Here is a 27,229-nt window from a genome sequence, read left to right on the forward strand (position 1 = left end):
ACTGGAAGAATGTCAACTACAGCATTCGACCTCATTCCACAGACAGAGATCTAGTACGTCGGTTATGGTGACAGTGAACGAGAGAAATGCATTTGAGATTTCTTCCTCCTCTAAGCCACAGTCTGAGTGCAGTAAATCTGTCCGTCTCAGACATATTCAGGTTTTGTGGATTGGGTAAGACCTCCTGAAACACAAGAGGCAGCGAAGCTCTGAATGGGCTGTGTTCTTCAAGGTCAATGTGAAGCAGGAATGCGAAGCTAAAAATAGCCTCGGCTCATTGACGTGGAAGCATGAGAGGCCTAAAAATAACCTCCTCAGGTGAAGCCAATTCCCAATCAAACTAGCACAAAATTGACATGAACCATATAAGGTCATTTCATTAATCAATGGTCCTTGCCTCTGATGCATTGTCTGTTTACGAACGATCCGTTGCTAATGAAGGTATTCTCGCAAGTCAATGGCCACATTTTTTTTCTATATTTGAGAGAGAAGGAAAGGCATTTTCTAAATAAATAACAATAAACGGATAAAGGAGACAACACCACTTTGGAGATCTATTTATAGTCTCTGTTGTTCTAGTTCCAACACATAATACTGCAATTTATGTTGATTAAGTTCAATTATGACCAAATGCACAATACAGTATATTCAGCTTTTTTTTAATACGTGCAGTCTGTATCTTTAACATGTGAGCGAATTAAATATATCTGATAGTGATGGCGCTTTCAAAGTTGTGTAATGTTTATGTGGTCATCTACAACAGGGGTTTTCAAAGACCTCCAAATACAGATGTTGCATGAGGACAAGACGGATGTCTCTTACATATTATATAATCAACCCGGTACACCCTATTCATGTGCCCACATTCAGGAGCGAGAAACATATAGACAGAGAGAGAGAGGGAGAGCAGCACTCTTCGTCATGGACCAAAACACACATACACAATAATAGCACATCTCTTTAAGTCACTCTACTGTACGCTCTGGCGTGAGGGGACACCGCATCCAGCTCTAGAAATACCTGTGCTTGGGGCAGAGGCTGTCGCTTCCACTTCGTTTCTGCTTCCGTCCCTCATCTTTACTGCTGTTCTCCTATGGGTCCCTGTGCACACTCAGAGCGAGGCACTTCTGTTCTGCAGTGCTACTATAAATAGCCCATCCCTGTGCGAGGGATCCGAGCAGAAGCGCTATATTTAGAGCTGCAGGTAGCCTCAGATTCTTCCCCCCATTCATGAATATTTATAGAGATTTCTACTGTGCTATTTTTGGCTCACACATCTATCCACCCACACATTTCCATGTTGCCATTTTAAGACATCCTCCATCAAAGGGAATGTGGGAATTTCATCATTCAGTGAAGCAGTCTGTTATTAATGCTGTTATTTATACTGCATGTGGGAATTGCATCAGTGCATTGTGCATATAGGCATATCAGCCTATTAATTCAGTACATTAATCACAGTTTGTGGTAAAACACCACCAAAATTCAAATGTTTGATTTCTCTGATTATTATTATTATTATTATTAATGCAATATTATACCAGTGCATTGAACTTAAATGAAAATAAACATTTCCACATACTGATGGAAAATCTGAATTTATCTCACAGGTGAGCATGAGAAATGAAGGGAAACACTGATCCTCAGTTTGCCAAGTTCTCTGTTAGCTTTAAATAGCTATATTTAAATGTAGTTATCTAAATTTAAGTACATAAGATATATGTTTAGTATCACAGTTTTGTTTATTCCAAAATTCAGATAACTGTGCAAAAATAAAAATCAAGTTCACTGGCAATTCGCATTGTTTCGAGTTCTGTTGGCCACAATATTATGAACCTGTTGTGAAAAGAACAGATACTTTTCTGAACAATCATTTTAATTTCTGAGTGAACCATCAGTGTTCAGTGCACTGTAATGACAATTGCCCGCTACATCAGATGGTTAAAGATGAACTGGTCCTTGTGACCAGTCTTTGTGCTTGCAGTGCTGTGGAAAATACACAATTTTCCTGGCTGTTTTTCTGGGAATAGGATGCCTCCTGTGGCTCAAGAAAGAATAAGCATGTATGCCCTTTTCAGTCAAGACATGATGACAGTATATAGCAAGTACAGAGTACAAGCGTATGAGCTGAGTTGGTTATAGTCACCATTTGTCTTAATGAGCATATACTTACACTCTGTTCTTATGGTATATAATTATAATAATATTTATTAATATCATTATTATTAATAAAGACAAAATGTAAGTAAAAAGCTATAGAGATAAAAAACTATGATGAATTGAATACAAGTATATCATTGTTCAGTCAGTAAACATAAACAGCTGTCATTATAAACTCCATTACAGTTGAATTTAAAGTTTAAAGGGTTCGTTCACCCAAAAGTTTAAATTCTGTCATTAATCACGGACCCACATGTCGTTCCAAACTTTTGTTCATCTTCGGAACACAAATGAAGATCTTTTTGATAAAATCTGAGAGCTTTCTGTCCCTCCATTGACAGCTACGCAACCACCACTTTGACGCTTCAAAAAGTTCATTAAGATATCGATAATATATCGTTAAATTTGGACTAAACCGCTCAATTCGTATGGATTCGTTTTTCGGCAATAATGCCTACAGAGTCAGAGTGCTGTATAGAGATGGAACAGGTATAGTTTAGTAGTTTAATTACGGTTATTATAACGTATTTGTCATCTGCTTGTATGTATCCATTATTTATTAATAGCCTACAAGTCTGCTGTCTGAATGATGATCAAACATATACTGATGAGTTTAATAAAGTTTATTGTACATCACACAAAAGATGAAGCGTCAGTTTTACTTCAGAAAATCACCGTAAGATCTGAGTAAGTTATAAGAAGTGCGCAAGTACATAAACAACTTTCGGTAGAGTTGAAGGAGCATTCCTGTGGGCGGAGGTTAGTCAAAAAAACTGCTCTACTGACGTCATTAAAGAAAGAAGTAGAGGGATGTATTCCAAACGGGCCGTTCGATGTAGTCAACTTCTGTTAAATAAAATATCTCGCTTGGCATTGAACTTTGAGCTTTATAATTTTACAGATATTATTTATACTCTAACAACAACATTACACACTAACTAAAGTTCGAAACATGGGATCACGAAGAACGGGACCTTTAATTTGTGTTCTGAAGATGAACGTAAGTCTTATGGGTTTGGAACGACATCAAGTTAAATGACAGAATTTTCATTTTTGGTTGAACTGTCCCTTTAATAATTTCTGTAAAGGTTTCAGGGTGTTAAATTTAGCATATTCTAGAGCGTTACATAAACAAAGCATTAGTGCTACTGTAATCAGTCAATTTCAAAATCTAAGAAAACATTTTTACTTTCGATACGTAGTACAATGTGGGAACTTTCCAATTTTTACTGAAGTATGTTTTTGGCTTGACTAAAAGTCTGACACAGTATCATTTTACACCCCTGGCTTCAACTCAGCTTATCATTGCCTTCAGGAACCGGTTGAAATTGATTCTAAGTGGATACCAACTCGCTACAAAGTCTTCGAGCAGAATCTTTGAAGAGCACCTCCAGTCTGAGGAGTAAAAGAGCCGTTACTAAATCCTCTGCAGTCGGATGACACGGTGCATGTTGACTGTCAGAATCTAAACACTTGACACCCAGCATGCGTCACGGGACAGTAGTGCTACGTCAGTCCTAATCTGGGCACATTACCAGCCCAGCCTGCATGTCCCACCCGGGTCCACACACTAGCCCAATGCAGCACAATCACTAATATACAGTCAAAACATCTTACGGAAAGCAAGAAACGCCGGCTCAACATAGAGGCATGTTTGTTTATATGATTTAATGCAGCATTTAATATAAAGAAAGAAGAACAGAGGCAGAGCAACGAGTTCATATGAATCTCATGAAGTCGTTTAGTCTCATAGTTGAATAACCAGTCCACCGGGACGCAGCCAGAAGGCTGTTCATCCTGTTCCTCTCTCCATTGTTTCTAATCAACAAGAAAGAAAGAAAAGACATTTAAGAGAGCCGCAACGTCACATGACGTCAATGAACACCCAGGGGCCCAGACATACATGAACATACCGCAGGAGATTTGGAGGACAGCAGCTGTTGCCATACAAATAAAATGGTTAGCACTAAAAGTTGAACATTTGAGAGCTGCAGCGAGATTAAAAGCACAGTTAACCACAAGTGAACATGCATTTGAGTTAAAAAAAAAAGACCCTTCTTGGTGCTTCACTTTGAGATTGAAGTCTCACAGCAGCACAACGGGAGACGTTACCGATCTGGTGAGGCGGTTAATTACAGGGTCATCCAGCAGGTCACATACTCGTGCGTAGACACTGCGGGCAGAGGATGTGTCCTCGATTGTTTAATCACCGTTTCTGTACATGCTGCCTTTTCCTAATTGTGCACATCAAATGTGGAGCACATCCATACCGGTAAGAGCCGCAGAGATTGTATAAAGATTTCTGAGGCACAATAGGGTGCACACACAGAGAGAGAGAGAGAGAGAGAGAGAGGCAGTGCCGTGATCTCAGCTTTCCACTGAACATTTATGGTCAAGATTAAAAATAAGCTTGGTTTGTCTCTGATTTAGACTGACATTTTAAAACATGCATGGGGGTTAGCCAGAATTAAGTCATAGACATTTGAAGGCGCATTACACAGATATTTCCACATACATTTTCCTGCTCAAAAGCAAACTGGTGGTGACTTTAATATACGTTCATATTACAGAAAAGAGTGCTTCTGTTCTGATAACAAAAAACTATTACCCTTATTATTGTTAGTGTAAACACATACTGTGTTGATTATATAATTCAGCCTTATTAATTACCTGTTAGTGCAATAGCATTAGCTGTCTCCACTGTAAAAATATGCAATTGTTACTATACGTTTCTACTTGATTAAAAGTCTAACATTTACTTTCATACTCATTTAGTTCAGCATAAAAAGTCAGTAATTTTTTGCCCAAGACTGCATTTATTTGATCAAAAATACAGTAAAAACAGTAATATTGTGAGATATTACACTTTAAAACAAATGTTGTCTATTTTTTTATTTATATATTTTAAAATGTGATTTATGCCTGTGATGGCAAAGCTGAATTTTCAGCATCAATACTCCAGTCTTCAGTGTCACATGATCCTTCAGAAACCATTCTAATATGCTGTATAATTTGGCGTTCAAGAAACATTCTTATTATTATCAATGTTGAAAACAGTTGTGCTGCTTTAATATTTTATAAGAACCATACACTTTTTTTCAAGATTGATGAATTTAAAGTTCAAAAGAACAACATTTATTTGAAAGGGAATTAGAAGTAAAATGATTCCGTGCGGAATACAAATATTAATTTCTTTCAATAATTTTTTTTTACTTTATTTTAAAGTGACAAACTTACATTGTACTTACTCAAATAAGTACTGAGTATGTACACAGTATGTAAGTACATGTAGAGTTTCGGTTAGGGTTTGGTTTAGGTTAGTTTACTGTTATAATTTACTGTTTTTACTATATTAAGTACATGTAGTAATGTGTAACTATGTGAATTGTATTTTATTTCAAACTAATATAAAATATTTCATTTGTATCCTATCACATGAAGCACACTGTTTGCAGCATATACGATCCTACATAAAAACACTAAATCTGTAAATCAATACTATTAAAATAACACTCAATCTTACCAAAATACCAATTGCTTACCAATTGCTATTATTTTTAGCAATAAAATAATTAAATTATACTAACAACAAGACGAAAATATATAATAAGAAGAGGGATTTTTATATGAGTAATATCCTTAAAATAAAAAAATTTAGAGGAAAATACATGCTGGCCAATGCATCATGCCAGACCATCATTACAAACACAGTTAACGAAGTGCATCAGATTTTCCATGCAGGGTCTGTGACAGGGCACTTCTGTGAACACAGCAGAGGGTCTCTCAGAGGGCACGGACGGGGCTCAGTCTGTTATCCTAGGATCATTTTGTGACCATAAGAAAACAACAGAAAAGCAATGCAAAATGCCCAGAGCAAAACATATATTATGAAAGCAATCTAAAGTGATGGGAAAGCTAATCAAAAATAGTCTGATATAGCCTTAGAGACACACTAAAAAAATAAAAATAAATAATAATTCACATTTAATTCACGACGATTTCAGAGATAGCTACAGGTAAAACTGTGAACTGTGTGTACGTACAAACACTAAGAGCTATGTAACCTCATGCGTTTTAGACAACACTAGCATCGTTTTGTAATAGGTCGACTTAAACTGAAAATAGATGTATCTCTTGGGGGTGAAAGTAATCCCATGTGACACATTTCACTTAAAAAAAAAAAGCAAGAAGAATGAGCTGCAGATGTTCAGACAATTGCAATCTAACTCCGCCAAGACACCGGCCAAGAGGGAGACAAATGGATATACTCAAAGAATGTTATACAGCAAACCTCTCTAATAAAGATTAAGAAAACACTAACACAGTTGAACATATTCATTACAGAGCAATATTCTGTCAGGAAACACAATTCAGCAGCACAAGGCCAAGTGCTTAGATAATGACCTTAATGTGCTCCACCGGATCGTTGCGTCTAGTAGTGTTGCCTCAACCTCGACGCTAACATTTAACGGCAGAAGACGTGGCACTCCCAGCCTCGAGTGATTATAATCCGCTGCGTCTCATAAATCATTTTTCTTGACATGAAGCTCTAGAAAATATGTTGAACAGTTGACAAATGGTTTACAACCGTTTACAGGTCCTGACAATATACACAAGAAGGGCTTATAGAAGCAGATGTCCGCACACACAAAGTCCTAATGAGTGATACATTTAGACGTTAGGGGCTTTTAGTTTTTGGTATTGGCCATCGCACGTTTAGTTAAACTTTTAATGATTCTAATGATCGGTTTTACAAACAGGAATGTAATAAAAATAGCCTACAAAACTGATGTTTCATAAAGCTTGAAATGTTTAGTCCCGGGTGAATCTCCTAAGGATGAAAGCCTGTTTCTACCTCAAAGTAAAAAATAAGGTAATTGTGTTTAAAAGAGGAAGAAATAAAGTCACAATTGTCAGATGTGAAAAGTGTCACTACTATGAAAAACAATTGAGAGATTAAAAGTCATATTGTGCAATTTAAAGTATTTTAAATTATTTTATTTTTTTAAAGGAGAACTCCGGTCAATTTTAACATTGAGCTCATTTTTTTGTACATTTGGAGTGCTGTCAATACAGAGAACAACGACAAAAATCGGTGTTGCCTACACCGAGTTATTCTCTTTTTAAAATTTGCACCCTGTTGACTTCAATGGGGCAAGTACTAAACCTGCTTTTAGCCTCTTAACATCCTTGATGTGTCATTACAAGTGCACAGAAAATGTGAGTGATTCCTTCCGAGTGAACACGAGTGAATTTGACTGCAGTAGATGTGAAAGAAATGTATAAAAATTATGTTATTTAAGCCAGCGCAAATACCTGTTTACATCCTGTTTTTCGGGCGAAGTCCAAAGTAGTCGATTGCCGAGTTCACGCGCGTGATCATAGGTAACTAAACATATGCGCGTGAACTCGGCAATCGACTACTTTGGACTTCGCCCGAAAAACAGGATGTAAACAGGTATTTGTGCTGGCTGAAATAACATCATTTTTATACATATCTTTCACATCTACTGCAGTCAGATTCACTCGTGTTCACTCGGAAGGAATCACTCACATTTTCTGTGCACTTGTAATGACACATCAAGGATGTTAAGAGGCTAAAAGCAGGTTTAGTACTTGCCCCATTGAAATCAACAGGGTGCAAATTTTAAAAATAGAATAACTCGGTGTAGGCAACACCGATTTTTGTCGTTATTCTCTGTATTGACAGCACTCCAAATGTACAAAAAAATGAGCTCAATGTTAAAATTGACCGGAGTTCTCCTTTAAGTATTTTAGTTTAAAGCGATTTTAAACTACAAGATTTACAGTCAAATTGAGCTATATAAAGTCACAATTGTGATATATAAAGCCAAAGTATCTTGTAATTTAATAGCTGGTACAATATACAGCACCTTAGTAATATGCTCTCTTAAGTTTCCATTAAAAACTAACTCCCAAATGTCCTGTACTTTATCGGATAAATCAAGACACAGCCTAGGAAAATAAATGGAAAATCATGTTTTTTTTTTTTTATCTGTAATCCTGCTGTCAACACTGACATTGATGGCTATGCAAGTGGGACACGAATGTGTGTGTGTCCAAAAGGAGTGTACTGTCTCAGACTTGGTCTGCGCAGCCTTGCTGATACTGTGGGAGGACAGAGGATTCATGGTTCACTTTAAATCGAAACCTCTCTGACTAAAGCAGATTTCCTCTTTATTTCATAAATCCCATACTTCCCTAACAAAATTACCATTCTATCAGGACATGGAACATTGTGTCCCGTAAGAAATTCAAATGAAAACGATTTTTTGTAGATGGCCATGAAGAAAATTACGATTACATGGTGGCCTTTTTCGAAATCCAATTTGCAAGAAAATCCTGCATTCACAGAAACCTTTATTTCTTCACTTTGGGCTCTTTCTGAAAGTATTTTTTAACCGAATAAAAACTGGTGTGCAGCTGAACAAATGTACATGCAAACACCACTCACTGTCGCTGCCTTAAAGTTAAAGTGTGTCATTTTATTTCAACGTTAAAACATTTTTTTTTCTTTTGCTGGGTCATTATGAAAAAGCAACTATAAAATAAGCCATCTGTGTGTTGATTTCCATGAGAAGCGTCAACAATGTGACTCTTGCTCTGTTTGCTTCAGCATCCCAGTGGTGTGAGTTTGGAGACGATTTGTTTGTCAAACCTTCAGGCATTCAGGAAACCTGTTTGAAACCACGTTGTTATTTTTGCAATTCCTTTTGGTAGCAATAATGCAGTAGAAAATTCATTTCAGCTTCAACTTCTGTAACAATCCAAACGTACAGTACTGTTACAGATGAAGAGAAAACTGAATTCCTCAGCTTTTTCCTCTTTCACTAACTATTTTTTTCATAGCATATTCTTAATGCTATTGGTTAATGGTTTATAGAGAAAATAATAACTAAAATATGTAATGAAAAAAACAAACATCTATCATGTAGTCCAATTGATTTCAGGTGAGGTGTTATATGCTGGATGTTCTCAGTGAAACATAAGCAGGGCTCTTTGGCATTTGGTGGAACAGTTATGGATGAACTGATTTCCAGACTGTGATACAATAAATGCGAAAGAAGAAAACTCTCACGAACAATCACTGATTGCGCACATAGAGTAATGCAAAACCCTGGCAGAATAACTGCTCATTTGTCATAGTGCTTTACTGCCATCAAACTGAAGAGAACTACTAGATCTTGTCTGAGGCAGTCTGAAAAGAGTTTCCAGAGCATATCAACAGGTTATTCCATGGACACAGTAGATTTATTCAGTCAAACCACATGACAATCTGTCTCTGTCTCTACACCAGGTGTAAAGAAAAAAAAGTAATTTATCAATATAATACAAACGTACAACACAAACGCACCTAATTTTGATTTTCAACATCCTTAGATTCAAGTGTTTTAAAATATATATAGTGGGGTCTGGGATTCGAATCTAATTTAAACCTGACAATAAACACACAAAACAAATATGATTTTGAACTATATTAGATATTTAGTATTATATTTTTAAATATGAAATATTTAGGATTCTGCACTATTTCTTGAGCACTAATCAACTAATTAAGACTACTTTGTACAGACGGTCAGGTGTTCTTGCTTCTACTGAAGTTCAAGATGCTCTTTGGATCATCTCAAATCATTCTGAAGAACATGATCATCAGGTTTGACACAAACTTGTGGAGTTCATGCAGCTCGACTGACGCTATCATTTAAGCAAAAGAGAGACATACCAAATACTAGGACATTCCAAAATGAATGTTAATTTTTAAATCTATCTTTCACTCAAATTGTTATTCTGATAACATAACTCTCTTAAAAATAAAGTTTCCTAAAGGGGGTTTTCATAGCGATGACATAGAAGAACCTTTTTGGGCTCCACAAAGAACCTTTTAGTGAACAGTTCTTAAAATAACCATTAAAAAAAAAAATATATATATATATATATATTTTAGTAATCTAAAGAAACATTTTCCACTATAAAGAACCTTTTGTGCAATGGAAAAATTCCATGGTTGTTAAAGGTTCTTCATGGAACCATCAATGCCCATAAAGAATTTGCTAGGAAAAAATATAAGCATTTTCATTAATGGTCTACTACTTTTGGACCCCACTGTATTTGACAGTAATGTTGACTAGAATCACATATATAAATCAAAGTTTATTACCGCCTGCGTTTCTGCACAATGTCGATGGGTCTGTTGACGGCACATGGGGATCCATACAAATTCCAGTTCCGTGGCTTTAATGCCCGGTCAGCTGAGAAAGAGAATCCACAGTTTGCCGGTACGCTCATCTTGCCGGCACACTCATCCAGTGATGTCTCTCACGTAATTCCTTTACACAAATCACACAAATATACTTTCTTTGCACTCTTTTTTTTAGGTAAACATTGTTCGTGGATCAAAATGACTCCTCATTGCCTCTGGTTAATAATTACACCACAACTGAAAATCTGGAGGAAAACAAGAAAGAGCAAAGCATGATATCCACTGTCCTCTTCTAACAGTCCATCAGCTCTCACCTCCTCTGTGACACCTCTGCGAGTAAACGGGGATGTGAGATGAAGTGACAAGCATTGTCAAAACCCATGCTTCACTCTGCAACTTTAAGAGATGCTCTGGCAGCATTTACACATGGATCTTCAGCTCGATCAGATCCAGTCTATTTTCTCATGGAGACACCTCTAAGATGATCCTTTAAAAGAAGGTATCTCAGGCTTCTGTCCTATTCTGCTTCTGTGTGGTAGCTGGACTCATGTAGGAGAGTCTGTGCCATATTTTAGCTAGACTCTTTGGCCACTGCTGTCCCACGGCTGGAGCTCGCTTTACTCTGAGATCACGCTAAAGAAAGAGGGTGGGACCAAAGAAAGCATAGTTCCTGCCTCCTTGAGACGTTAACTCTTTCTTGCTCTGTCTGCAGCTGATTAAAGGTGCTGCTGAGTAATATAAAAGTAGTAATAAAAAGAAAAGTAAACAAAAAATATAGAAATTTTAATAAAATAAAAAGATACATTTTCATTGAAAAGACAGTCTTCTATTTGGGAATTATACTCGGAAACTTGCCTACATTAGTTGCAGACACAAAAGGTTCACATCTCAACACTGGTGCTCATGCACTAATATAATAAAAACAATCCAGAAAGATAGATCATCCACAGCTGTTAAAAGTCACCATGAAATCAAAATTGACAATTCTTGTTTTGTTTCTTTATGAAATATTGAAGTATTTATTATAAATGATTTGTCTGTGCTCATCTTTTTTTAGCGCAATTTTCCACCGGACAAAAATCTTTCCTTTATGCTTCAAAAATTAATTAAAACTTTATATGAAGGGAAATAAGAGAAATATTGCCTTTTCACCTATAAAACTATTGTTGTCTCGCTCACACCAAGGGTCAATTCCACACAAAACGTATAAATACGTTTAATCCAAGTCAATGAGGCTCGATCAACCAAAACAAAAACGTGAAATTTATTTCAATTTTTTTGCATTCGGATTCTGACATCCAAAGGCACAAGAAGACATGTTTCCATTATTCTGTGGATCTTGCATGTTTTCTTATTGTTTTTAGCGCAATTTTCCACCGGACAAATTGCGATTGTTAACTCATGATTTCTGTTCTGTGCGTCTGTGCGCACCAATCTTACACTTCTATCTACTCCTCAACCAGACCACCAAGAGACTTCGGGTTTTCGGCATTATGTTAAGGAAGGTCTAATCTCGGGAACGCACAAAAAAAATCCAGGAAAAGATTTACTATCTCTTAGTGTTGTGATCCCATGAGGTGAGAAAATTGCGCTAAAACACTCACCGAGTTATTATTACTTGTTTTATTATTATTCAAGTGCCCTCGTAATCGTTAATGAAAATAACTTCCCCTCCCCTCCCTCTTACAGCACATCTCGCCTCTTCTCTGACAGCGTGTTTACTGGCGTGAGGGCGGGACAACCTGTCACTCACATGACATCACAGCAACAGTGAACCAATCAATTTCTGATGGACAAAATCAAGTCCCGACCAACATTTTTTCATGATTGAGAAGCTGTTTCACTCAGATATCCGTCACAATAGGGAAGAAAAGACTATCGCAACTTCCATTTCATGTCGACTTTAATCTGGTCTGAATATCAGGTTGAATCTTGCATCCAGACACAAATGTGAATCAAAAACTTTAAAGGCAAGAAAAAAGTCAGGTCTATTCCTTCCCCTCAAGAGAGGATGTGAGCCTAATATAACAATAGAAAAACTGCTACTGCTGCCAAGAATTGAAAGAGACATACATATAACTTCCTGAGCTGATATTTACTTTCTTAAAGCTAGAGTAGGCAATTTCAGAGAGGCTAGTAGTAGCAAGTTAGCTTTGAAAGCATAAGATCCCAGCCACCCTTCCTTTAGACTAGAGCGTCTCCAAAGCCACGCATGAACGCACACAGCAGATTGTCTCAAAGCACATAACATTACAATAATAATGAACATAAACAACTTAAAGAGCTCTACTTGTGCCACCTGACTGCTGCAGATTAATTTTGGCATTGATCGACATAGAAATGCATGTCTGAGGACGTAAACAGCTCCGGGTTGAACATCACGGACTGCCATCTCGTAATTACGGTTGCGGCATGGCGTGAACGCAGCGTAAACTCGTCGTTTTGGTTCAGGAGGAACTGTAAAATGTGGCTGCTGATCATTTGTGGCGCTTGCTGACTGTATATACCTCTGCAGAGCCTTACAGAACGCGCTGCTAATGTCTGCGCGAACATGTGCACGTATGGAGGTATGGAAATACATTTGTTGACAGGCAGGTAGGACAACGTAGCGTCTGAATGTGATTATTGGACGAACATTTTTGGTTCCTGTGACTTTCACAGAAAACATTTGTACATGTTTTAGACCACCTCTATTATTGATTGCTATCAGGACGTGAAGAAAGTTTCAACCAGTATAAGAAAAAGTGTTCATAAAACATATTGCCTACCCTACCTTTAATCTTCATATTCATTCTTGATGGATTAGTTTAGTTGAGATCTTAAGGGACTTCAAGGGACATCTAATTAGTTGAGACCAGCATGTGAGTACTGAAATGTTGTTACTATTTCTACCTCAAACAAAGTGGTTTAACTGGTTTCTCTGTTGTAAAACACTTCTTTGCAGTGACCGCGAAATAAACAAGTGGTATAGAAATCACGTCCATGATCTCTCATGGCCCTTTTTCTTTTTCCACTAATGATAACACTCCCAGAATCACCTCAGAAAGGTAGTTTTCAAACAGCACGCAATTATTTAGAATAGGAGCTATAATACGTTTTTATAACCTAACTGTCTAGTAATCCTGAAGACCTTGATAAGCATGTTTAACTGTGTTTGTTCAGGGCTGTAGCTGAACTCTGCAGGAAAGTGGACTTGTTGAGAGCCACTGATTTAGAGCATCTTTTACTTTCTAAACATATTTATTATTTAACATGCTAATTGTAGTTTCTCGCTCTAATTATTTAAATATCATTTGCAAACAAATGATATTGTCTGATAAAACAATGAATCCACTCAAACCACTTAACACTGCTTGGATGTATTTGTTTCTCTATGCTAATGATTTGGACAGCATGAGGGCTGATAAAGATCTCTGGCTAAAACAAATGGCCTTGTTTGGACTATCTACATGTTTAAGGGACTTAAACATAAGAACAGTTTGCTAGGATGTCATAATCATGATTCAAAAAATGATGATGGGCAATACTTAAGCTAAAATTTGGAAAGATTTAATATTCAAGCAAACTGGCACATGCATGTTTTAGCACTCAAATATTGAAAATAACAGAAGGCCGTAGATCATCCACAGAACTGTTAATCTGGGATATTTTGTTAAAAAAGAGCAGATGGACGGTTTTGAGTTGATTTAAGATAAAGTTTTAGAAAATACATATTTCATGAGGTTTTGACTGTTTGGAATCTGCTTTTAAAAATACGGTATCCAAGGAGAAAACTCAATACTATCAAGTTTAATAAACCCAACAAAGAGATTCATGACATTGATGCTTTAGCTCTTTAAATTAAATGTTAAATAACTACACAAAACTGAATGATCAGGTGCTGTGCGTTGATAACATCAGTATCAGGATTTTCTAAGAATTAATGAAATATTTTTCCACAGCGCAATGAATTACCAATTACTGTGACGGATTAATGAATTACTGTACGAGGAATGAAAGTCCCGAGGTCAAGATGATATGTCTAAAGAAAAGTATTATTCTTGGCTCTGCAGCGTAGTGAAAAATTCTCCGGTGCTCACTTCATTGCTCATTTTTTTTATTACTCAGGGCTATAATGTGAGTGTTCAGACTAAGTCAGAGTCCTGGAAACCTATCAGCTCCAGATAGCAAACAGACCTCAGTATTTATACCTGGCAAATGTCTTTGAAGTGCTGGTACTGGTGCAGAATATTTTTCCAGTCTTTATCTCCTAATCTATGCACAGAAAAAATACATGCATTACCTTTCAATTTTTGTTTTGTTTTAAATACTAACTTTTAAAAGATTTAATTATTTCAAATAAATGCTGTTCTTTTGAGCTTTCTAATCACCAAAGAATCCAAAGATTTCCACAAAAATATAAGCAGCACAACTATTTTCAACATTGATAATAATAATAAGAAGAAATGTTTCTTGAGCAGCAAATCAGAATGATTTCTGAAGGATTGTGTGACGCTGAAGACTGGAGTAATGGCTTTGCCACAGGAATAATTACATTTTAAAACTTATTAAAAAAAAAAAAAAAAACTGATATTTTAAATTGTAATCATACTTCACAATATTACTATTTTTAATGTATGATCAAATAAATGTATTAACTAGTCAGACAAGCTTCGCCCTGCTTTTGTACTGACTCTAAACCAAATGATAATTTCATTAAATTCACCTCTACATTCTCTGCACACCTGAACTAACCAAATAACTGAGCTCTTATAGCCAGTTTAAAGGGATAGTTCACCCAAAAATGAGAATTCTGTCATAAGTTACTCAGCCTCATGTTGTTCCAAACCTGTATGAGTTTCTTTCTTCTGTTGAACTCTAAAGAAGATATTTTAAAGAATGTTGGTTATCAAACTGTTCACGGTAGCCATTGACTTGCATAGTAGGGGGAAAAAATACTATGGAAATCAATGGCTACCATCAACTGTCTGGTTACCAACATTCTTCAGAATATCTTCTTTAGAGTTCAACAGAAGAAAGAAACTCTGGGACAACATGAGGGTGAGTAAATTATGACAGAATTTTCACTTTTGGGTGAACTACCCTTTTAACAGCATTATCTGTGGGAAAACAATGTTTTTTGCCAGGACTGAGACTCAGAGGATGCATGAATCTCCAGCCAGACGTCACAGCAGGCGTGAAGCATCACTGTGTTGACGTCACAGGCTTGTCACACTGTAATGTTTGGCTAACAGCTGAAAGCGTCGAGACTCGAGACTAGATTCCTGTGATAACATTGTGGAAAGCATTGCAAAAAAAAGTGCATTCTCCACAAAATGGAACATAATAATACGAAAGAGGTCTGTGAAATGATAGTGTGATTTTAACTCTGCTTATAATTCTCCGGTGAGTCTAATAAGCAAGTATTTCAAGTGGTCTTGTGCTAAGAAATGTATAAATTGCAGTGTGGATTTGTTATCAGTACCGAAACTTTAATTTGAACTTTAATTTGACTTTGTAAATGTACAAATGTACCTTCATTCATTCATTATGTGATGCATTTACATTAGACCACTGCATCCCCTGCTGGTGAGACATGAACTACACGTAGCAATCCGGAAGACCACATTTAGTTCGCTCTCAACTGGTTTGGCATGTGACCCCCCATGGTCATTAAGCCAGAGGAGTAAAGTTCTAGGAATTTGGCATAATTCCATAGTTTTAGGAATTTGGCATAATAAGTATCATAATACACAATACTAACATGACCTGTTAAAGAAATAGGGAAACTGCTCATACCTGCATGCAAATCCTTCCCAGCAAACCGACGCAATACGTAATTTATTGGTACTTCTTGGTAATTTCATGACTTACTAATTGACAATATAACTACGGAGTTGCATGCTCATAATTTCTTTTGCGCTTTATTTAATGAAGTGAAATATAGCCCGTGCTGCTGCATTTGCACGTGCAATTGAGGAGTGACAGGACAAGAAAGTTTGTTTGTCCTGAGGTGAGAGATTTTTTATTCCATAAATTCAGAAAACAACATTAGAATAACGACACCGACATACAGCCTATCAAAATCTCAGGCAACACGTTTTTTCCAAGGCACTCTTTACTTAAACTGAGTCTGACAGAAGTGTCAACAGCTTTCACGCACAAAAGTCTCACATCAGAAAAATGTAGAATTACGTTTGTTGATGTTTCTTTGACTGCACACTCCGCGACCTACCAGTTGAGAAACAGTGGTTTAAACCGATCCCAGACCACTCAATCATGAGCTCAGCCTCCCCATCTCTTAAAGGAGTTACAGTACTGCAAATATACCAAGAGAGTGGTCTATAGTCAAATGGCATTAACAGTAAAAAATATATATATTGATATTGATATTTAACATATTACTTATTTATTCATGTAGGCCTTCCATGGCATAATTTGGTACTCCAAGGTACTTCAAAGAATCTTATGGTATTAATATGGTACATGTCCAAAAACATAGTATTACCATAGTCTCGTATCAAAAACAAAACAAAACAAAACTAGGGAAATAACATCTAAACATCTTAAGCCTTCTATCTAGTTTTAGAGATGTGTTAGACACTTTTCTCTGGTCTGGTAAGTCGGCTAACCAGTAAAACCAGTTGAGCACCAGGCTTGAAGACCAGCTAAGACCACCAAACCAGCTTAGGCTAGTTTAAGATAGAACAGATCACCTTTGAATCTAGAGTATAAACTGCGATGCTGATAGGTCAACAAGCAAAGTATTTCTTCAAATAATCTAATATGTGATTTTTGCAGTAACATAAATTTACCAGTAGATGTCACCAGCCTATAATCTAAGAGCACTGTAACACTAACCGAAAACAGCAAGGTATAAAAAACTGGCCTGACAGCTTCTATTAGATTGCTGGTTTTTAATGGAGAAAGGGCAGACGGGTTGGCAGGGTTTCCGGCATTAGTGAGAAAGGCTGACAGATCAATGAGCGGTGGGAGTCATTGGGGAAAGCAGCCATGCTGAAAATATGGAGCAGAGCAGTGACGCACAGCGACTCCAGTCACAGCATCAGCGCCTATTGACTATTCTGAGCTCTGAGGTTTTATTTTTGGGACTGCTGGTTACTGACACTGTGATTGGTTCACCTTACTTGACTTTCTCTTTCGACATCTGTTCGGAACCCCTCAACAAGTTTCTACTCTAATATGTAACAAGTTATTTGCTGAACCAGTAAAATTAAGAAGCTGCAACTACCACTACTACTAGAAAAAGTCTTAAATAAAATGTAATGCAAACTCAATATTATTTTAGCTCAGTTTAGCATTATCAGGCAGTCACATTCTTCTTAGTTCACAAAAAAATGTGTTTTGTGCATTCCCTGTAGAAATTCATGCACTTGTGCACTACTCAATGCAGTTTTGTAATTAGTTTAAATAGTGCAAGTATTCCAAAAAGAACTCAACTGTCACAGCTTAATTTATGTAGCAGAGGGGAAGGAAATATCAGATTGAATGACAAAATAATCACATAAAATTCATCCACTACACACAGTGCATAGTGTATAGTGTGTCATTTGGGACAACTATAGTTTTCCACCCCTATGTAAACATGTGCATGCGGACATGTTTGAACACTGACTCGCACCTCCCGTCTTTCGCTGCACTCAAGTTAAAGGAGAACTCCGGTCAATTTTAACATTGAGCAAATTTTTTTGTACATTTGGAGTGCTGTCAATACAGAGAACAACGACAAAAATCGGTGTTGCCTACACCGAGTTATTCTATTTTTAAAATCAATGGGGCAAGTGCTAAACCTGCTTTTAGCCTCTTAACATCCTTGATGTGTCAATACAAGTGCACATAAAATGTGAGTGATTCCTTCTGAGTGAACACGAGTGAATCTGACTGCAGTAGATGTGAAAGATATGTATAAAAATGATGTTATTTCAGCCAGCGCAAATACCTGTGTTTACATCCTGTTTTCGGTTTAAGTCCAAAGTAGTCGATTGCCGAGTTCACGCGCATAGGTTTAGTTACCTATGATCACGCGCGTGAACTCGGCAATCGAGCCTTTGATGTTGTTCCATTCTGTCCGGCGTCTCGCATTTTGTGAAAGCCTAAAAGCTTTGTAAAAGCCTAAATTCCATCTGTTCATCACATAAAGCAAGCATGTCTCTTCAGAAAAATTTGGACTAAATTGATCAATTTATATGGATTAGTTTTACAATCTCTTGAATGTTTTGAAGCATTAAAGTGTCAGTTGCATAGCTGTCAATGGAGGGACAGAAAACTCAGATTTCACCACAAAGATCTTCATTTGTGTTCTGAAGATGAACGAAAGTCTTACGGGTTTGGAACGACATGAGGGTGAGTAATTAATGACAGCATTTTCATTTCTGTGTGAACTATCCCTTTAAACTAAGTGAAAAGAAAATGCCGTGAAGATATCTTTTCACACTTAGTCACAATCTGATTTTGCTTTCATACAAAAGCTCAGTAAACAAAGTTCATATTTAGTACCTTACTCAATTTTCTGTTTTTGCTCCAAATGAAACCACAGCAGAGTGTCTCTCGTCAAGAAGCACTCAGTCATCGCACTCAGGCCTAAGTGTTTTGAATGAATCGGTTGAAATAATGATTCAGTGACTCAATGATTCAAAGACAGCCACCTGCCTCGGATCTACTGGCATAACTGATGTAATCTGCACAAAGAGTCGCTGAAAAGTCTGTCTGGAACAAACTACAGCCAATCATTGGAGGACCTGAAGTAATTGTTGTACAAGTAAAGTTAAATAATCATTGTAGTGTTTTCAACGACCGCATATTCAAGTGTTTTGTTTAACAAAAGCAAAATAAGATTCTTTCTATATAGTACAGCCTACCACTTGCTATCACCAGATGGATGTGTCTAGCTCTGAGTTGATGGTCTACACTACATGTAGTACAAAACTAAGAAATGATCAGGTAAATGCTCTGTTTTGATGTTGATGCTCTACAACACTGCTTGCCCTGCTTTAAATGGTTATTGTGGTGAGACACATCTAGGAAACAAATCGCAGCTTTGTCTGAGTCACATGGAGAGTAAGAGTGTTGTCTCTGAGTGAAAAGCCTCTTGTGAACAGTGAAACGTTGTGATATGCTGTGCGGAGTTGTGTCAGGTCCTTTAGATAGCCATAGATTGAAGAGTGGCAGTGTTTCTGAATCTGCTTACAGCTCAGACTTACCAATAAAATCACTGCAAGTATATAGTGGCTGTGATCACTGGTGTCTTGATTGTAATCTTTATCTAGGGATGAAAAATATCGTGACTTTTTAATGTTATAGCTAAAAGTGTGATTAGTAAAATAGGCCAATATATTTAGGCTGATAAATTATAGCGATACGATATTTAAAAATTGAATTTCAGTGTCACATGATCCTCCAGAAATTATTCTAATATACAGATTTGGTGCTCAAAAACATTTCTTATTATCAATGTTGAATTTTTTAGGTAAAAATGTGATGATTCATGAAAGTAATGTAAAAGTCTTTACTGATTTTGATCAATTGAATGCATCCTTGCTAAATATAAGCATTCATTTCTTTCTTTCAAAAATAAAATCTTACTGACCCCATACTTTTGAATGGTAATGTAACTTTCTTTAGTTAGTTTGAAGGGCGCTTAATCAATATAGATTGATATCTACTACTGGCCAACATATCTGTTATCTGTTATATACCTTCAAAACGTAAAAAGTTGCTGGTAACGCTCAAATAATCAGTGCATCCTTAACTGATTTCAAATGATCAAATTAAGTTCAGTTCAGTATCAATACCTCCGTCATAGTATTCTCCAAAGAACAGAAAATGTCTCAACATTCATCAAAATGTATGCGTGTTTGAATTCGATTATTTGAAACAACACAAAGGCCACGTATAGAGTACAAGAGCATAATTCATCATTTACATTAGATAATGCCAGGCATGCTGGATTGATAGCACAGAGGTTACTGTGTGCGTAAGGTTGCGATGTGTCTGCCCATCGTGACTCTGCCCGGCTGCCACAGGCGAACATCAACAGACAGTGGCTGAGCCATCGATTCTCTACCTCTACTGGCCTCAGGCTGTCCAGGCCACAGATATAGCAGCAACACAACACATCACATAACAGCCAGCGCTGCTCTCTGCCTGCTTTAACACTGTCATACTATATCAGTGCTTGCAGAAAAACAGAGAAATCTTAGTAACTCCAGAGCAGCTCTCTCCACTAGACAGTGCACTCGTCATTTCAGAGTTGATGTTAGTGGTGTCAGAAATCCAGTGGAGATGGGAGCACTGGTTTGCTTCAAGACTTTCTTACACAAGAAAAACCTGTCAGGGCTGCAGCACTGGAAAAACACCATGTTCACACAAAGAGCAAATCTCATTCTGCAGTTATTTCGAAATGTTATCAACACAGCAAAAATGATATTTACATCATGTGACAACATGTGCACTTTAGCAGAGTTCAACCAAGGTCATTATATAATCAATGAAATTTTTTAATTGAAGCTTAAAGTGAGATTAGCATATGACCGACTCAACTGAAAGTGAAGACACCATCATCGTTGCCGCTGCTGCTGCTTATACATACCCAATGCATGAGTGCCGTCGCGTTGAGTAGTTCATCTGCATTGTCTTCCTGGGAAAACGAGGATCTTTGTTCATTGTGAGAGAGGATTATGTTAGCTTTTGAATACTAAAGTTACAACTTGGGACTTGTTTCCAATTTTAGACAGCAAGAGCGTGACAACTAAAAGCAACACCTCAGATGATTTCTTATCTTGATCTCATGTCCACTATGTGCCCAGTGTCTCCATCCGCTGAGAAACATAATGCTGCGACAATCTTGAAGCCATGTACTGAACAAAAACTCAGCAGAGCAAAAGTGTTTCAGTTGTTTCCCTGAATGTAACACGGATGCCAGTTCAGCTGGGCACTCAAACTTGACATGAACTTAAATAGGCCACTATATCGCCTGCATAAAGGCCTACCATAGCCTCTCTAGTCCCGGGTGAAAGTCTTTAGGAAATCGCAATGCTCCCTCGACCTGCTTGATTCCACAAAGTCCTTAAAGGTGAGGAATAAGGGGGGGAAAATAGCCCAGCAAAAAAATTATGTTCCTAAACATCAAAAGGTATTTGCTGATATTTCATTAGTTGCATAAAAGTCTGAAAATCTGTGGCTCATAATCCCATCAGATGCTCCATAAAGTGTGCCGTCCCATCCAGCCTTCTGGTGCCATTCTCTGAATCCAAAGCCCTGAAACTAAACTCTGGCCTGAAACAACCAGCCTTTGATAGAGAGAGAGAGAGAGAGAGATAGAGAGAGAGAGAGAGAGAGAGAGAGAGAGAGAGAGAGAGAGAGAGAGAGAGAGAGAGAGAGAGAGAGAGAGAGAGAGAAGGGGACAGAGAGAGAGAGAGAGAGAAGGGGACAGAGAGAGAGAGAGAGAGAAGAGAGGGACACAGAGAGAGAGAGAGAGAGAGAGAGAGAGAGAGAGAGAGAGAGAGAGAGAGAGAGAGAGAGAGAGAGAGAGAGAGAGAGAGAGAGAGAGAGAGAGAGAGAGAGAGAGAGAGAGAGAGAACTCTGCAGCACTGTTGCATGTGTATATAAGGTATTTTTCAGGGGTCGGTTTGTGATAGATGGGGTGTCCTGAGCCTCAAAATCTGCAACTTGCTGCTTTACCATCTTCAAGTGCACTAAAAGTAATGACCTGAGTCCTACACATCACTGGCCTGTTTCCAAATGCAACACTAACTGAACCTCGCCTGCAGCGAAATAATGACACTGTCACTAAATCCAATACATTCAGGGAGGTTGTATTGCACAATACAGCGGCTCAACATTCTAAACTCAACTTTTTGTACTTTGCAAATAATGTTTTTTCTTCTTCTAGCATTTCAATTTAAAAATGTCTTATATTCTTTCTTATTTTTGTTGTGTTCAGAATTATGGCAGGAAAAATATTTCTAGTATAAATTGAGGAGAATATAAAAAGTTGAAATGTAATCTTTACATTTACTAACTTGCATGGTCTGTATTAATAGAACAAGATTATTACAAAATGACAACTATGTCAAGTAAGGAGTGAGATAAGGCTTTACCCTCTAGTGGACAGTGGACACAAAATATTTCACCCCTGCAAAAGAGCCTCCTTCAATCTTAGAGCGGTTGACATTTTACTGTAACTTTACTCTTTTTTTCCTATTATATTTTGTCCATAACCCCAAGTTATTTTTTATTTTTTATAGACCTTCAAACTGTTCTGACTCGAGTTGCCTTATCTTTTCAGACTGATCAGACTAACGGTTTTCCTAAAATTGCTGATCAAAACTTGGAAAAATCCCATAGACTTTCATTGCGGAATGTTCAAATTGAGCCAAGGCTATTCAAACTTCATCTGTCTAAATTCACATTTTGACAGTTGGAACGGCCCATTAGACTCCATTAGCTGCCATTCTATCTACTATTTCTAACCCATTGAGACTCATTTAAGCTTCCATTCCATCTATCCATCTATCTATGTATCTTTTTAACTAATCATTCTTTCTTTCTAACTAATCTTTCTTTCTTTCTTTCTTTCTTACTAATCTGTCTTTCTTTCCAACCAATCTTTCTTTTTTTCTAACTTATCTAACTTATCTATCTAACTTATCTAACTTATCTATCTATCTATCTATCTATCTATCTATCTATCTATCTATCTATCTATCTATCTATCTATCTATCTATCTATCTATCTATCTATCATCTAACTATATCTATCTATCTGTCTATCCATCCATCCATCCATCCATCCATAAACTACTTTAAACTTCAAGCTTTTAAAACTTTTTTTCTTTCTTTCTAGTTAATCTTTCTTTCTTTTATTCTAACTCCAAAGTAAATTCAAATTGTGACATTTGGAGCGGCCCATTAGACTCCATTAGCTGCCATTCGATGTACTATTTCTAATCACTCGAGACTCATTTAAGCTTCCATTCTATCTAATATTTCTAAACGGAAAACCTTCAAAATTTTAAAACTACTAAACTAAAACTTAAACTATTTCAAACTGAAAACATTCAAACTTTTAAAACTACTAAACTAAAACTTTAATTAAAACTAAAAAACATCAAACTTCAAGCTTTTTAAAAATTCTTCAAAACTTTCTAGCAAGGCTTTTTCATGCTAACTTAAAGTTTGTCTACAAACATTTTTATCTAGTTTTGCTTAATTTTTTTTTTTATTTTTTTTTTTACATTTTTACATATTATGTATATAAAAAAATAATAATTATAGTTTTTCTAACATAAAATCTTGAAACACAAAGTTTATTCATCAACCACCCAACTACAGAAGAGCCTGCAGTCATTATCAAATGTGCAGATGAATCAGCAGCCTGTACGTGACAGGGGGAGAGGAGAGAGAAAGTTTAGGTTGATCTGTTTATGGGTCAGGCGAGGGTGAGGGAGGATGAGGGAGGATGAGGGCTGCTGCAGGCGCTTGAACTCAGGTTGTTGATATTGGCCAAACAGTCTTGAGAGGCAGATCAGCACATGACAGGATAACGCTCAAGAAGAACGTCAAGAGCAGCGTGAACCTTACACACAAGATCTGGATCCAAAACACATCCAGCATCTCTGAAAAGTTGTTAAAGCAGAAGCAGCAACAACAAAGACAAACTCTTGGAATTATGTTTGTCAAAATCCAGGTGGTAAAGAGTCAGGGGAAGTTATAGCTCTCCTCTAAAATACCCACAGATCAGATTGTGTTAGTTCACTGAAGTCACATGCTTTGTAAGTGCAGCATAGCAGAGAATCAGCTCCCTAAATATTGAGGGATTCACAGGTCAAAATACGTGCTACGGCGAGATGCATTAATCTAGCCGAGTTAAGAACCAGAAAAGACACATTTAACCACTCAGTGGAAGGACTTCTCAGTGCAAACAGATCTGCTGTTATTATAACCCTGTAACATTCTGTTTAAAACACTTTCAAGTTCCTGACACTAAATGTTAAATAAAGTATTTTGCACTGATTTGCTTCATCTCTTGCGGACAGTATTCTGACAGAGATATGGCTTGTTTAATCGTTCCTGTTCCTACACCATCCTGCCATAATTCTCCAACAGCCTGTTTCTTTCTTTCTTCTCCCAAATCCTTGACACACACACACACACACACACACACACACACACACACACACACACACACACACACACACACACACACACACACACACACACACACACACAAAAGATCTTTTCAGCTTTAAGTCACATTTGACCTGTGTGGACTTCCACTGTTCACAGAGCCAAGAGAACTGCTTCAGCGTCCATTAGACGGATGGCAGGTTGACTCTTTCCACTTGAACACGGTGACCTGTGTTTAAACATTTGAGCTGAAACGGTTCTCTGGCAGATTTATTCTCTGATAAACAACTTCTGAGTTCACTTGTGGTCACCTCTTGGCAAAATACTTGTTAACTGTAATCCGTTAACAAATATTTGAAGTAATGTCTATTTCATAGTTTTGAAATATAACACCTCCTTTGAGCTCTGCTGATGATTTCTCAACATTTATTGCATGTGCGTGTATGGCTGGGGATGTTTACAGTGTTGTCAGGCTCTGACTTCCTCAAATCTTGGAAGTTTAACAGACACAAAAACAACTCAAAACAGAGGCTGTAACATGTCAAAGGCACAGGCGTTAGAGATGTATTTTGGCAATGACTTCAGAAAGGGCAGTTTTACGGGTTTATACTGGGTTTTATTGGTGCCACTTACATAATTTGAATCATGTGATTCTTTACTTTCAGTGTGTTTTGAGGACAATAAAAAAGAAAGAAAGAAAGAAGGGCATCATCTTTTCTAACATTCACATCTTATTTGCTAATATTTGCTAATTTGCATTAGGTACTGTTAAAAAATCTGGGGTCAGCAATTGTTTTCAGCACTGATAATAAGAAGTTTCTTGAGCACCAAATCAGCATATTAGAATGATTTCTGAAGGATCATGTGACACTGTCATCATTCCTTTGCCATCAGAGGAATAAATTAGGCTACATTTTAAATAAGAGTTATTTTAACTGTAATAATATAAACAGTATTTTCGATCAAATAAATGACATCTTAATAAGCATAAAGCAACTTCTTTCAAAAACATAAAAAAAATGTGTCAACCCCAATCATTTGAACAATAGTGGAGAGAGAAAAAAACTTAAACCAGAAAAGGCCAATAATTTGCAGAACTTACAAACCACGTTGACAACCTAACAAGTATTATTTGACACAAATGCTGACTTGGGTCTATTAAGGTCCAAAAACTACACTTTAAATCTATTTTTTCTGTCAAGCAGCCAAAATAAACTACTACATTTTATAGTATAAAATATTATAATATAAAAAGGTCACTCTTTGTGCTTCCAGCACTGCAGTCTGTATACATGCAGGAAAATTACACAACGCAGAACAAAGCCTTTTCTCTCAGAAAGTCAAGTGCTCATGGTTAATTTTACTGCCAGGTTGGACTTTACCAGGCTTAAGAGACAAAACCAGAATAACTATGTGCAAAAAAGCAGTTCATTCGATCATTGATGAGATAGGCTGACAATAATCACCTCAGGTCAAGACATCTTCTCAAACAAAGACATCTTTTTATGCTTCACACAGCAGACAAACCACCTCCTTGATTATAGTGATTATAAATTGTAGCTAGAAGTGTTAGCATCAATACAAACTTTGGACAGGGGGGCAATGTCTCAAGCAGCCAAAAATTCGCCATGTGATGTGTTGTTACGTAGATGCCTGTGCCACAAGACTCCTGTGTGTGTGTGTGTGTGTGTTTTTGAAGCCAAGCCTCCCGGTAAGATGCTAAATAAACGACGCAGAAGAATTCAGATCCTACCTGGGAGTGTGAGCCAAAGTGAAGCGTCTCTGCAAAGCAATGCTGCGATTCACCATCAGCCTCCGGAAGAGCAGAGGCGAGTTGCGGGGCGAACTCCGAGGAGAGTCCCGCGGAGACATTTTGGGGGAGCCAGTGGGAGAGTTTCCCTTCAGCTTGAGATGCGAGGGTCTCTGAGGTCTCTCCTCTTCCGAACTCATGTCACTCATGACAGCAGAGTTCCTGTGTCTTCACAACTGGCAGAACGACTGTCTAGTCATGGCATGAGTCGCTCACTCACGCTGCTTTCTCAACACAAAAACCACAGTCTACATCTCTCACCCTTCACTAGAGCTGAGAAATCCAGCCTTGCTTCAGAGATCACAGGCACAGCCATCATAGCAATGGAACATCTCCCCTCGTGAACTCGCTTTGTTTACATAACTTGGAAGACTTCCCTCCAACAGACTAAATATGGCAGTGTGATTTACAATGAGAGGACTCCATGATAGAGCTCTCTAAGTGGCCCCACCTCCGCATTAAGACTATTAGTGTGCGAGGTCCAGTGTTTACTGGTTTATAATGACTTCCTGTTCCAGTCCCCTGGCGTGCTGAAAAGCCAAAGCACAAAGCGGCGCAATGCAGAGCTGATCAGGGCGAACAGATTCCCTTCGAGAAATACATATGCCTTTCACATGCTCTAGGTTTACCAGGAGAAGTCACATGAAAGCTCTGACTATAAAAAGCAAAGTCAGATAAAGTCAGACAGAGAGCATGGCTCATGTCACGATGGCCCTCTATCACGGGCCCCATGGGCTTTGATTATCAGAGGGGAAAAGGTTCCCTGTGATCCTGCCGGATGAGCAGTTGTGTACGCAAAAACAATATGCATACAGTGGCCCCCCGAAAAAGGATTTGCATACTTTAGATACACTTCAAAATGTCTTCTGCATTACAAAACAAGACATTGAACCTATTATTAAAACTTTATT

The 27,229-nt window shown here is 37.4% G+C and overlaps 1 protein-coding gene across 5 annotated transcripts in view; it reads right to left on the reverse strand.

Annotated features, from left to right (window-relative positions):
* Positions 1–26,917, reverse strand: part of pde4ca (phosphodiesterase 4C, cAMP-specific a) — a 39,457-nt gene extending 12,540 nt beyond the window's left edge. The window contains exons 1-2 of one of the 5 annotated variants that reach the window (XM_081374698.1): positions 10,696–10,800; positions 10,340–10,508 (exon numbers count right to left, since the gene is read on the reverse strand). In XM_081374698.1, the coding sequence (XP_081230824.1) occupies positions 10,340–10,467 (128 nt within the window). In that variant the 5' untranslated portion in view covers positions 10,468–10,508; positions 10,696–10,800. Of the gene's footprint in view, positions 1–1,020; positions 1,081–10,339; positions 11,006–20,969; positions 21,646–26,261 lie in introns of those variants that run through there. The other 4 variants (XM_081374696.1, XM_081374699.1, XM_081374697.1 and 1 more) reach the window with 4 other exon arrangements.
* Between the last annotated feature and the right edge of the window lie 312 nt (positions 26,918–27,229).

The sequence above is a fragment of the Scardinius erythrophthalmus genome, assembly GCF_964197995.2.
Source record: "Scardinius erythrophthalmus genome assembly, chromosome: 9".
NCBI lineage: Eukaryota > Metazoa > Chordata > Actinopteri > Cypriniformes > Leuciscidae > Scardinius > Scardinius erythrophthalmus.